We start from the raw sequence: 12,882 nt of genomic DNA on the forward strand, positions 1-12,882 counted from the left end.
CAAAAGACTCCGAGCAGGGAGAGCGCACAGGCAGCAGCTTCAGAGGGAGCAGGCTCACCAGGCAGCCCCTGAGCCCAAGCCCCTCTCCCACACACGGCACGGTCCTGAGGAGAGCTCAGCAGTGCAGACTTTAGGGCTGAAATCCCAGTCCTGCCACTTACCGGCATAGGAACCTGTCTGCCCTGGGGTTCTTTCCTCACTGTAAACTGAGCAAAAGAGTCATCTCACCAGTGTCTCAGGATAAAACAAAATAACAAAAATACAGAAACCAGTACGAGGCCAGCCATTCAAACAGCACAAGCCCTCCTGGCCTCTGTGATCAGAGCTCGTAATTGGTCAGTTAATGGAAAAATCAGTTAAAGTGGGGAATCATTAAAAATGGAGCCTCCACTGCATACTTTAAACATTTCACATTAACTTAAAACCTATAAATGTACAGTCATTTGCTAATCTTTTGATGTAAAGCCAAGACTTTTTCTTTGAGTGCGGGCCCATAGACTGAAGCTCCCAGACAGACGTCTTTCTTGCATAAACCCCACCCATAACACACCCTTCACAATTTCTAAAGCAAAGCTAGAACTCAAAGAAATTAGTAAAGCAAATCAAAGTACCAAATACTTCTAGATTTTTATGATCTTCCCCTAGCTTAACTGTCGTCTTGCACACACCTCAACAGACAGCAATCTTTTTAGCAACTCACACTTACCAAAGCTTAGTTTTCATAGAACCCTTTTTACATTTATGTTTGTAAAACATGATATTTGTGGATCTCTCTGTTCACATTTATTTATATTTCATCCGTTTACAGCACATTTAGTAAACTTCCTAAAGTGTTAACAAATACAATTGGCACACACAGGTTCGAGACGAAGTGGCTGGGCAGTGGCCCATGCAGGGCACCCTGGGCCTGGGTGAGTAGGTTCCTCGGTGCCACAACAGCTAGTCGCTTGCTTCAAGGAGTGTGTCTAATGCAAGCTCTTAACACTTTTTAAAAAATATGTATTTATTGATACCGCCACTTCACTGCACAAGAGATTTGACATGACTTTCAAAAGGATACCAAGACTAAAGAATATAGCCAAAGGAAAGAATGAGGAAGGGGGAAAAGAGGTCTAACAAATGTTGCTTACTTTTTCCCCTTCTCCATCAAAATCCATTTTTGGTAAACTGTGGAAAAACTAAACCATTTATACAAATAACCAATTTACGTGCCTGATTCTATTAGCAGCGCCTTTCCACCAGGCTGGAAAAAGTGGCCCTGTCCCTATAGATCCTTTTGCTGTGACCCTATCAGGTCATGGGACACAGAGCAAGAGGGAAAAACCTCTTGGTGGATACCGCTGGGTGGAGGGAGTGACCGCTGACCCAGAGCGTCACCCCCAGACTCAGTAAGCACAAACAGGAGAGCTGTGCCACCTGGGTCACTGCTAAGGCAAGAGGTCACAAAGGTGACAGCATGTCTTCTTCTCAACAAGGGCAATTTAGCTAGACCCCCGTCCCCTGGGGGCTATGAGCTAGCTCCTCTCTGACTCCCAGTGTCAGGGAGTGCCCCGGGTAGATCCACCTCAAGAATCACTCAGTGTCGGCCCCATCTCTAGACTGCTCAGACAAACTCGTAGCAGCAGAGGAGATCTGCGGAGGGGCAAGCATAAATCTTGGCTATAACTACAAACCATAAAAGAGAGGCGAGCTGGGAGGGAAGGCCGGTGACTGGCGGCCGAAGCGCTTCTCCAAAGCACCACTTCACCCCCCATACCGCCCCACTGCCCCCCACCCCCCCCACCCCAGAGCGGCTTCTCCCGCACAGGGTGGGATTAACTACAAGAGCATACTTTCAAACCCAAATTGGTCTATGTGCTTTGACAATGGGCTCCAATGTTTGAAATTGAAATCATCCTGCAAAATGCAGGGCACACAGCTGCCCTAGGTACGTAACATTCAGTGATCCTCAAAATGGGGGCTTGTGGGGAGTTTCCTGAGCTTGCCACATGGAATAGCCATCCTTTAGGTCACACTTAAAAAGACCCTTCTAAATGAAGCTTCTTTCGAATGAGATTAATAGTCAATTCTAAAGGAAAGAAGAACCTCCGAGAATGTCCTTCTGCCCAAATACGAGCTTTATACAGCTCATCTTCAGCAACAGTTCAGCAGCACCCGAGGGAACCAGAGGGCTGCATGTCCCGGAGAGAAGGGAGGACACGGCCCACTCCTTCCGAAAGAATGACACTGGTAACAAGATTAAAGACTGAACGCCCCGCACTATGTGGCTCTGAGAAAGGCTCTCGAGTGCCCAGTTCCTCAGTTCTCACATCTCCAAGGTGAGGACACTGTGTGGTTATCCAACAGCCGGGGCCTCTGATTACAGGAACTGCAGCAAATATAAAGTGTTACCAGGAAAGCCAGGAGCCCAAAGTATAAACAAAGCTGAATAACTATTTCAAATTCCATTTCTCTAATTATTACCCCTAAGAGTTTCGATTCATCTAATAATTATTTGTAAAAGGAAACCTTAAAACTGAAAAGCAACCTCTTCATTTACCTGAAAGAGGAAAGAACTTGAAAGGCAACCGCCGAGTCTATTTAATAAACCCTCCCAGTCCATAATAGGAAGGGCGGGTAGGAAGACGCAGTCATCTCAAATCAGTGAGTGGCCTAGAGATTACAGAAGAGCCACCCGGAGACGGAATGAGGCTTTTCTCAAGTTTGTCCTTTTCCGCATTTAGTTCTAAGCCGTTTTCCTCCCCACTGGGGGACGGGCGGCCATCTCGGGCACTCTCCTGGCGAGGGGTGTCAGTGTTAAAGGAGCAGTTTTGCACTGCTGATGAGAGGGGAGTGAGGAGGAGGAACGCCAACATGTTCCTATCTGATAAGTTCCCAGGCCACAGGCCCAGTATGCGGGGTCTGGGCACACGACAATGTCACCAGCAGAGAGCTACACCAGGAGCCCCACCTTCCAGCTGTTTACACTACATTTCAGTCCCAAGTTTCTTAGCCTGTGTTACTAGTAACAGTCTAAATACTAAAACCTACAGATAGTTCATTTCTTAAGAAATAAATAGCCCTGGCTGGGTAGCTCAGTGGTTGGAGCATCCTCCCACGCACCAAAAAGCTGTGGGTTCGATCACCAGTCAGGGCACATGCCTAGGTTGTGGATCGGGGGCAACTGATCAATGTTTCTCTCTCGCATCCGTGTTTCTTTTTCTCACGTCGATGTTTCTCTCTCTCTAGCCCTCTTCCTCCCTCTTTGAAATAATCAATAAACATATCCTCGGGTAAGGAAGTGAATGAATGAATGCACGAATGAAGCAGATTTAGCATTATCCCTATGTCGTCCTCAGTCACCTACATCCAAACGTCCCTTAGTGAGAATCAGAGGTAGAAATTACAGCTCACGTGAGCAAGCCTAGCTCTGCTACAGCCCACAGAAATCAACCACTACATATTTTTAAAATAATAATGCTTAATATTGTAGATTTGCCATATTTATTTATTTATTTACTTACTTACTTATTTTTCCGGGGGGGGGTGTGACAATTTTCTAAAATCTCTTAAAATGACTAGTTTCATTGCCCCTATGCTTGTAAAATACTTTCATGAATATTAAAATCAAGTTTATTTCCCTACCAAGTCCTTTGGATTTCATTTTATAAAAATGTATGTGTTACATGTTCTCCATACACATATATACACACATCCATAATGCACATGAGTGTACACACAAAGAAATACACTGAGCATGTGGATGTCGTCCTTCAGAAATGTCTTAGTGGGAAAAACATGAGAGCCACCTAGCCACAATGAGCCCGCCAGCAAGTTCACCAAAGTAACCACAAAGATACAAACACAGGGAGGTACTTGCCAGGACTACGTGAGAGGTCTCTAGAAGACAGGCAACTAGCCACAGCCATTCTTAAAGAGAAGCTCACAGCCCGGCCAGGCGTGGCTCAGCGGTTGAGCATTGACCTAAGATCCAGGAGATCAGGGTTTGATTCCCAGTCAGGGCACATGCCCGGGTTGCGGGCTAGGCAGCCGATCAATGACTCTCTCATCATTGATGTTTCTATCTCTCTCTCCCCCCCTCCTTTCCTCTCTCTGAAATCAATAAAGATGTATTTTTTTAAAAAAAAAAAAAAGAGAGAGAAGCTCACAGACTAGCTCCCTGAATTCATCAAGATGGCCTTTTGATTACCAGCCTCTGGTTAACTAACTTAAAAAGTAAAGAGAAAATCTGTAGGTATCCAGGTGTAAGGCAGACGAGCTCCCCTGAAAGGCCTGAGATCAAACACAGGCTGCAGATCAAACCCCCGGCCAATGAAGTTCCATCTTAGCCTCAAGGAGAAACCTGAGGATGCGGAGTCCTTCTGTACTTAGAGGGCAGGACTACTGACACGCAGCCTGAGTCTGTAGGTATATGGCGTCCTTATTTTTAAGAATTCAGCAGACCAAAAAATACTAGTGTTAGGGAAGGTGATAAGGTAGAAATTACCATCGTCATTTATAAAAATACATTCATGTAGTTTGGCATTATTCTTTTGGTGGGTGGATAACGCAAAAGGAGAGAAACAAAGAACAAACAAAAAAACCTATACCTTCTAGTTAAAGGAACAGAAAGTGGTAGAAGACTCATCCATTAGGAAGAACTTGGAGTCAATGAGCAAAACACTGAAATTCGAGTTTAGCCAAAACCCATAAGCATTGTATAAAGTAGATGAGCAACAGCGTGCTGAATACTGACAAACTTGTTGCATTGAAACAGCAAGCAGACATGTAAACGAAACTTATTTATTACTTACCTCAAATAACCTAAAATCATATGACTAAAAGGACTCTCAGAAGGTTTCTTAGCCCCAGTTTCTATACCCAAGCAAGACAGGAACTGAGTTACTCCACGCAGGCAATGTACGCCCATTCTTTTTTTTCCATATATTTTTATTGATTTGAGAGAGAGGAAGGGAGAGGGAGAGAGAGAGAGAAACATCAATGATGAGAGAGAGTCATTGATCTGCTGCCTCCTGCATGCCACCTGTCGGGGATCGAGCCTGCAACCCGGGCATGTGCCCTGACCAGTATTCCAATCCTGACAGTGATCTCCGGGATCCTAGGTCGATGCGCAACCGCTGAGCCACGCCCAGCCAGCTCTCCACCCATTCTTAAAGACCTATCAGCGAGGCAGGACTTGATCGTGCTAGAGCCACTCAACCCAGAGCCTCCACATAAGCCTGAGCATGTATCCACACAGTGACGAGAAAACTCGGGTCTACAGGAAATCCGGGTTTGCACAGGTTTGGGAGGAGTTGGAGGTCAGCACTCTGCAGGGCTGTCCAAACTCTGCCCTGGGAGAAAAAGCTCAGTGAAGGAAGAACAAAGAAGAAAAAGTAATCAGCTATTTTAACTTTAGCAAAGAGTTCTGTGACTAACAATTAGATTTCAACTGGGAATTTACAGAAGTTATCAAGACTGGTCTGTTCACCAGTCTCTAGCCCTGAGAACTCTACATTACAGAGCAACTATACCACTAACACGGTCAGGGTGCCGGGGAGGCCTTGGCGGGAGAAGGAGTGAAAGGGCAAGAGAGGGCAACATGCAGCGTCATTGCTTCGATGGAATCAAGACAAGGGGATGGATATAAACACAAATATGTCATTTAGAAACTACAAGACCATACTTCTCAGCACAAAATCACAAGCCTGTTTTTATGACCCATAGAGGACAGAAATGAACATCAGGCCCTCCTTCCCCAGCAAATAAAGCAAACAATAATGTAGAAGCCCAAATACACCCACCTACTGTCAATGTCATTTGCACTGTACTCACTGCTCAATAGAGCTTCTTGTAACCCACTTTTTTAATAAGGAGAAAATTATTCCAAAGTGATCATCTAGTTCTGGAGACAAAGAATAAGAGTATTTGCCTTTAGCATCCCATGCTTAGCACTTTTACTATAGAGAACAGGCAGCTCCCATTAAGGAAATTTGCACTCAGCTAAAAACAAAAACAAAAATAGCATAGCAGGGTGTTCCCTCAGCACTGAACTATCCCATTCCTCCAGACCTGGCTTCCAGCTCCACAAAACCCACCCTGAGCACCCCTCTTCCCACACCCCACTTCCTCTGCAACTTCTCTACATAATGAGGGCTCTCTCAGACTCCAAGCCAGGCAGCTCTGCACCAATTACACACGATTGTGTACTATTTGTTAAATTATACACAGCCCTGTGCTCTTTGCTAATTGTTTCAGGTATACAAATGCCTTTTCTCTCCCAGATAAAATACATAGATTACTTGAGGAAAAGACTTAGTTTTAGCCTTCAGTTGTCTGTTCCTCCCCAGCATCTGGGAAATGGGGAAACAGCTAACACCCACGGCCGGAGGAACCCTGCGGAAGGATGACTCGGGCTGAGTGCTGTCAGGCTTTCCGTGGTTGAGGACTGCCACCCATCACTTCTCCAGTACCCTGGTGACTCTCCCAGGCCTGCTGACAGTTCAGAGCAGCTTGTCCTGTACCCACAACCTGCCACACGAGCCATCTCTAGCCCCTTGGTGGGCTCCTCTGCCTGGCACCCTCCCACAGCCACTCCCAGAAGGCAGAAGTAGCTCACACAAGACTATACAACTCGGCTGGTGCCCTCATTTAATCAGGCTGCTGCAAATGGTTGGCCAAAAGCAATAAGGCCATGACTGAGAGACTGTGGGAGTTTAATATAAAAAAATTAATAAAAAAAGAGGGGTCTACCTTTTAATAGGGCCCTAATTACCCAACTCATACGATCAGCCCAAATGAGATGGGAGTTTATTTCGGGGGTTTTTTTTAATTATTGTTTTTTTATATATGTATAAATTGCTGCTATGTGTTTTCTTTCCTCTGAGCAATTATGCAGCAAGTACGTAAAGAGGGGAAAAAATATTAATTAAATATAAGGTAATTGTAGAGTTGGCCTGGAGAGAATGAGTCTGAACTCTGGACAATCGCAGGCTACTAGGGTTTGAAGACTGCTCAGGGCCTCCCAGAAAAGAAAGAAATAAAAATACAACCAACCAACAAGCAGATGCACAGTACAGCAGGAAAAGAGCAGTGTACAGAAACCTTGGCAGAGCAAAGGGGCTGCAGGGATCCAAATACCCAGAAATCAGTGAGGCTGCCAACTGCTTAGGGCTCCCTGCTAGAAAGAACCTCCCAGGGTTTGTCCAATCATGCCCCCCAAAATGGATCAGCCACTCTCCTGGTGATCAACAGTTAAATCAGGAGATCAAAATTTAAACAGAGACTGAAGAAGTAAAGGACTGAAGAGGACTGTCATGTTCAATTTGGATGTTAGTCCAAAGCCAACAACTTCAGCCCAAGGGGCACTGTGGTGGGCACTGTGGCAGGTCCCATGGGAAACGCTCGGGCTCCCTACCTAAGATACTGGCAAAGCAAAGTCTTCTCTGGCTTTCACACCACCATGACCTCAAGGAAGAAGTCAGGCAATTCCAAGAGAGTGAAATGAAGCCACTGGGGGGCTGGGTGGGAAATGAGCAGTACTTGGTAACAACAGGTGACACAATGACAGTAGTACTCTCCTGAAACAGTCCAAGTGGGACTGTATTGCCCTGGTCTTTCTGCAGTTCAGCCAAATCCAACTCCCCTCTGCCCTGGAAAGCCTCCAAACAGGCTAGATTTCGGACTTGCTCATACCAGCTAAGGACTTCACATCACCTCCTCCCACTAAGGAAGGAAGGACGGAAGGACGGAAGGACGGAAGGACGGAAGGACGGAAGGAAGGAAGGAAGGAAGGAAGGAGGGAAGGAGGGAAGGAGGGAAGGAGGGAAGGAGGGAGGGAGGGAGGGAGGGAGGAAAACAGGCGAAACGAGAGGCCCCATAGAAACAGAAGCTCAGTGGTAAATCCGTAAGCTTGCTGTCAATATTGAGAGAGAGAAAAAGCTCTGAAAAGTTCAACCTAAAGCTGGCGCCTCCAAAAAACTTGTCTGGTTTGTGCAGAACAGGTCTCTCCCCAGCCAACATGACTGACAACAGGCCTTGAAATGCAAAACAGTATAAAATAGGGCCCAGGCAGGAACTCTGGCTCAAACTCCCAGAGCAAAAGCACTTAGTCAAGAAAATCACTTTTGGTACTTAGTAAGCCTCTTCTCTGTCGACAGTATAAGCAGGTACATTGGAAACAAATACCACAAACCTAACTACCAACCAGTACCTGTTCTTCAAGGGCCACCTGAGGTGCTCTCGCCCTTTGGAGCAAAGAACAGCTATTCCAGACAATCAGGCAGCAAATTGGTTAGGCCCAGCAACCTCACTCCAACTCAGCCCCCAAAGGTTTCAGGCGCCCCACTAAATACTATTGAGCAGCAGTAAACCAAATGGTGCATCACCAACTGGGGTAGATGCTTTTAGTTCCAGAAAAGACCAGGCTTTGCCCTGGCCAGGTAGCCCACCTGGCTAGAGTGTTGTCCCGAAATGCCAAGGTTGTGGGTTCAATGCCCGGTTAGGATATCCACAAGAATCAACCAATGAATGCATAAATAAGTGGAACAACAAACCAATGTTTCTCTCCCTCTCTCATAAAAAAAAAAAAAAAAAAAAAGACCAGGCTTTACTAAAGAGATCTCACTAATCCCTGATGCCAGAAAGTCAGAAGTCAAAGGTTACTGACAGGGTTAGCCTCCACACAACACCTACTTTTAAAGGGACACTACTGATGTAAAACTGTAAGATCGTGGGTCTCTTGGAACTCACATTATACTTTAACTATTAGAAAATGATACACCTGTATCCTGGGTTCTTACCAGTGGCTCTCGGGGCATCACATTTTCACTTCCTGGAGTAGAGCTTGGCTGCAAAGAAAAACAGAAACAAAAATAAGATCACAGTGCCACCCAATGGACATCAAAAACTAAAGACATTCTACTCTCAAGCAACACACACAAACCTCTTTCTCGCCGCTTTTTCACACTGCAGTGTGTGCTGGGCAGGGTACCTGTAAGAAGTAGCCCGAAGAGTCTAAAGTTCCAGCAAACATGAAGAGGCTGTGTGGGTTCAGTGTCAGCACCTCAACAAGGCTGGTTTAGCTTAGGAGGGCCCAAGACCAGCAGCTGAGCAGCAGGGGCTAAGGACCATCACAAAATCCACAGAAATAGCAAAGTTCAGAGGAAAGGCGTTAAGTAAAACCTCCCTTTGCCACCTCCCAACATTTTGACCAAGAAAGGCAGAGCAAAAATGGAAAACCATATCCAGCCACAAGGGGGCCCCAGTTGCCCACACTCAGGATTTTCTCTGGGCATCTATTTGGAGCCAGGGAGCGAGAACTAGTTACCTTGTTCCTACACCAGTCACTGAGGACACCGGTCCACAGTAGAAAAGAATGCCAGGCTTAAATCCTTTTTTCAAAATAAGCTAGTGACAGGCTGACAGATAAACAGACCAACCACCAACCAGCAGGCAGGCAGCATTGTGGCCCACTCACCTGGCTCTAATCTGTTGCCTTCTCCTCTGGATCTCTCCCTTATCCTTACATCTGCATTCAACTCTTGGCTGGTCTTACCAAAATTTAGAGAAAGGGAGAGACAGAGACAGAGACAGAGACAGAGACAGAGACAGAGACAGAGACAGAGACAGAGACAGAGACAGAGACAGAGACAGAGACAGAGACGCTCGGAGGAAATTTATAAACCTCCAAAAGAATAAAACAAGCAGTTTGAGAGAGTTATGATTGGTTTACTGTTACTGATGTTCAAGCCAATTTCCAATTATCTACAGATAATATCCAGACAAGTGCAGCTAATATGTGGTCTCAGGAGCCAGCCTCCAGCATCCACAGTCCTTCCAGCTAGCTCAAGATGGCAAGTGCCAGGCCTCCTAGGAAAAAGAATAGGAGGTAGGAAAGGGAAGAGTCCAGTCCACAGAGGGTCCCCAAAGATTTCCTTATGCCCAGTTGCCACCACACAGCTGGCACACAGCACAGTGGCAAGGACTGTTGGAAGATGGCCTCTATCTCCTCATCCCAAGTCCTGTCTCAGGAGCTCCTTCTTGTCCCAGGAGAAGGCCAGTCGGCATGAAACTAACTAGCAAGTCTCAGGGCAGTGAGCCTGCTTTCCTCACGCATCCACCCCCCCCCCCCCCCGCCCCGGACTCAGGCATCAATAAGCTCCTGCATTTAGATCTCTAGCCCAGACCCCTCTTGAGTTCTACATCCAACTGTCTACCTGCCTCCTCTTGGACTTAAGTCCACAGCAGATTCATAATTCTCTCCCTCTGCCACACATGTCCTTTCCCAGTGTTCCCTGTCTGAGTGAACAGGACAACCTTCCACCAAAATATGTGACTAGAATCCACAAGGCCATCCTTGACAGCTCCTTCTGTCTCACTTGCCAGAGCTAACACATCATCAAGTCCTGCCAATACTCCTTCCTAAATATCCATGGCCTCAGTCCATTCACTTCTCTCCATACCCAGTGGCAGCACCATGGTCCAAGCTTCCAAAATATCCTGCCTGGACCACTGCAGTTGCCTTCTTTCTTATCAGTTCACCCACATCCATGCTGGCTCTCTTCCAATTTATTCTCCACACCGCAAACAAACTATCATTTCTAAATGATAATCTGATCATCTCACCCCCCATCCACCCACCCACCCCAGGAAACAACAACTCTAATACACAGAAAAAACTTCTCAGCGTGGCCTGCAAGGCCTTGCATCTATCTACTCTGACTACATCTCAGGTCTGTGGGCATTCCCCAGCTCTGCCCACAAGAGACACACTAGCCTCCGCTTCCTCTGTCAACTGGGCCCTTGCACATGCTATTCCTTCCTTTCCCTCTTAACTTGTCCTCCGGATCTCAGCTAAGTCACTTCCTCAGGGCAACATTCCCTCTCTGACAGACATGACAGGCTCAAATCTCCCTATTCTATACTCACAGCCTGCACCTCCCCTTCCAGGACTGAGCAGAACTGCAGTTTCACGTGTGTCTATCAGATGGATGACTGCGTCCCTCACCAGATTATAAACTCTAGAACTGTGTTTGTTTTTCACTGTATCCCTAACGCCCAGGGCAGGATCAGCCTTCCATAGACATTTGCAGGATGAACGATGGGCAACAAAGAGGACCGTGGTTCTAACTCAGCTAAATGGACTAAATATCAAAGCTGATTACTTCCTGAAGGCTTCCTTCACTCCATTTGGTAAATACTGAGTGCTAACATTTACTTAGCTCTTCCTTCACTTAATTCTCACAATAAAGTTATAAAATTATTGCTGATGAGGAAACTGAGGCAAGGGAGGTTAACTAACTCATCCATGATGACTCAGCTAGTAACTGGTACTAAAGGGACCTGAACCTTCTAATTAATCAAAATAATCACATTTTGTTTAGACCACATTTTATTAAGCAACAATCTTAATGCTACCCCATAAATAATAATGTAGGTTTTTTGACTAGATGAAACAGTCTAACGCAAACAGCTTTAGTATTTAGGAGGCCTCATTCAGACTTAACCCAAAACTTTCTTTCTGAGAGATCACCAAGGAACTTCCCTTAAATTAGGTTATCTCTTGAATAGCTAATATTTGCCAAAAGGAAACTTTAAACAGTATACAGTACCAAGTCTCTCTCATCATATACCTTTCTGTACCTTTTAAAATTATGAACCATGTAAGTATATTCTGCTTTTAAAATTTTTTAAAGGAAGCTTTCCTCTCATCCCAACACTCAGTCCCTTCTTCCTTAGTGACCCACCACTGATGCTAGTTCCTTGTATTTCCTCCATGATATTCAAAGGGCAGAAGAAGCACATATATGTGTACACGTCCTTACAAAGGCACTTCAAGCAGCAACACTCTCCAAATTCCTCAAGGTTTGGCTTCCCCAAGCCTGCTGGGGTCCCAGCACACCAATGCCAGACCTCCAAACTCAATCTTGGGGCTACTGAGAGAAGCAAGCGTTTCCCCAAACCATATTCCAACTCACAGTGCTGTCTGAGGTCAAACAGACCTTATCAGTGAATACACAGAGGGCTTCTCGCCAATCTGGGAACTGCCCAATACTAACTATATTCTAGATAATTCTCTAGCATATCTGCCGTCTAAAATGGTCCATCCCCCATTTCCTGTCTCAGTGTCCTTTAGAAAAGTGTCTCTTGATGACCAAAACAGCCTTCATCCTTACTACTCCCCATACTGATTTCCTTGATAATACCATCTGAAATTCTTCACCGGGTAACTAGTTCATTATCTATCTCTCCCCACTAGATTTTAAGCTCCTTGAAGACAGGCACTCTATTTTACTGAAGGCTGGTCTTCAGCACTTAGAATATCATTGGTACTCAATAAATATGTGCCTACGCTTCTTTTAATCAAAAAGGTTAAAACAAAACCACCATTCTGTATACATAATCCCCAGTAAGGCAAGCAGAGGAACCAGCAGTGTCTTGTCTTTCCCTGGAACACTTCACCTACCACATAAAACAAAACTGGCCTCTTCTCAAGGCAATGTTGTGGCCTGTTGGTTCTCCACCCTGGGGCGGAATCACCCCCCAGGGGCATTTGAAAATGTGTGGTGTTTCTGGCTATCACAATGACCATGGAGTCCCCATTTAGAGGGTAGGAACCTGGGAGGCTAAATATCCTGCAAAGTATGCAATGAAGAACTACCCACCCAAACCACCAACAGGTCCCTCGGAGGAGCCTGACCACTCCGAGTCCTTGTGCTGGGAGGACAGACCCCAGCTTTAACAGGCAGTTCTACGTGCTGCTTCAAATAAGGAAAAGGCCTGGGCAGCCAACCGATAAAAGCCCAGCACTTCTTTGATGAAAGCCCAGCACTTCTCAAACACCTGCCCCCTACATCAACCCCCTTTGGGTGGTCAAGTCTATTTTCTGTCTTGAGACAGATC

At 45.9% G+C, this 12,882-nt stretch overlaps 1 protein-coding gene across 3 annotated transcripts in view; it reads right to left on the reverse strand.

The window, feature by feature from the left end:
• The window catches only part of PEX14 (peroxisomal biogenesis factor 14), a 129,598-nt gene that overhangs the window by 102,328 nt on the left and 14,388 nt on the right, over positions 1-12,882 (reverse strand). For all 3 annotated transcript variants that reach the window (XM_081144794.1, XM_081144796.1, XM_081144795.1), the window contains one exon: positions 8,781-8,828. In XM_081144794.1, the coding sequence (XP_081000920.1) occupies positions 8,781-8,828 (48 nt within the window). The remainder of the gene's footprint in view (positions 1-8,780; positions 8,829-12,882) is intronic.

This window comes from Miniopterus schreibersii (genome assembly GCF_964146895.1).
Source record: "Miniopterus schreibersii genome assembly, chromosome: 8".
NCBI classification, from domain to species: domain Eukaryota; kingdom Metazoa; phylum Chordata; class Mammalia; order Chiroptera; family Miniopteridae; genus Miniopterus; species Miniopterus schreibersii.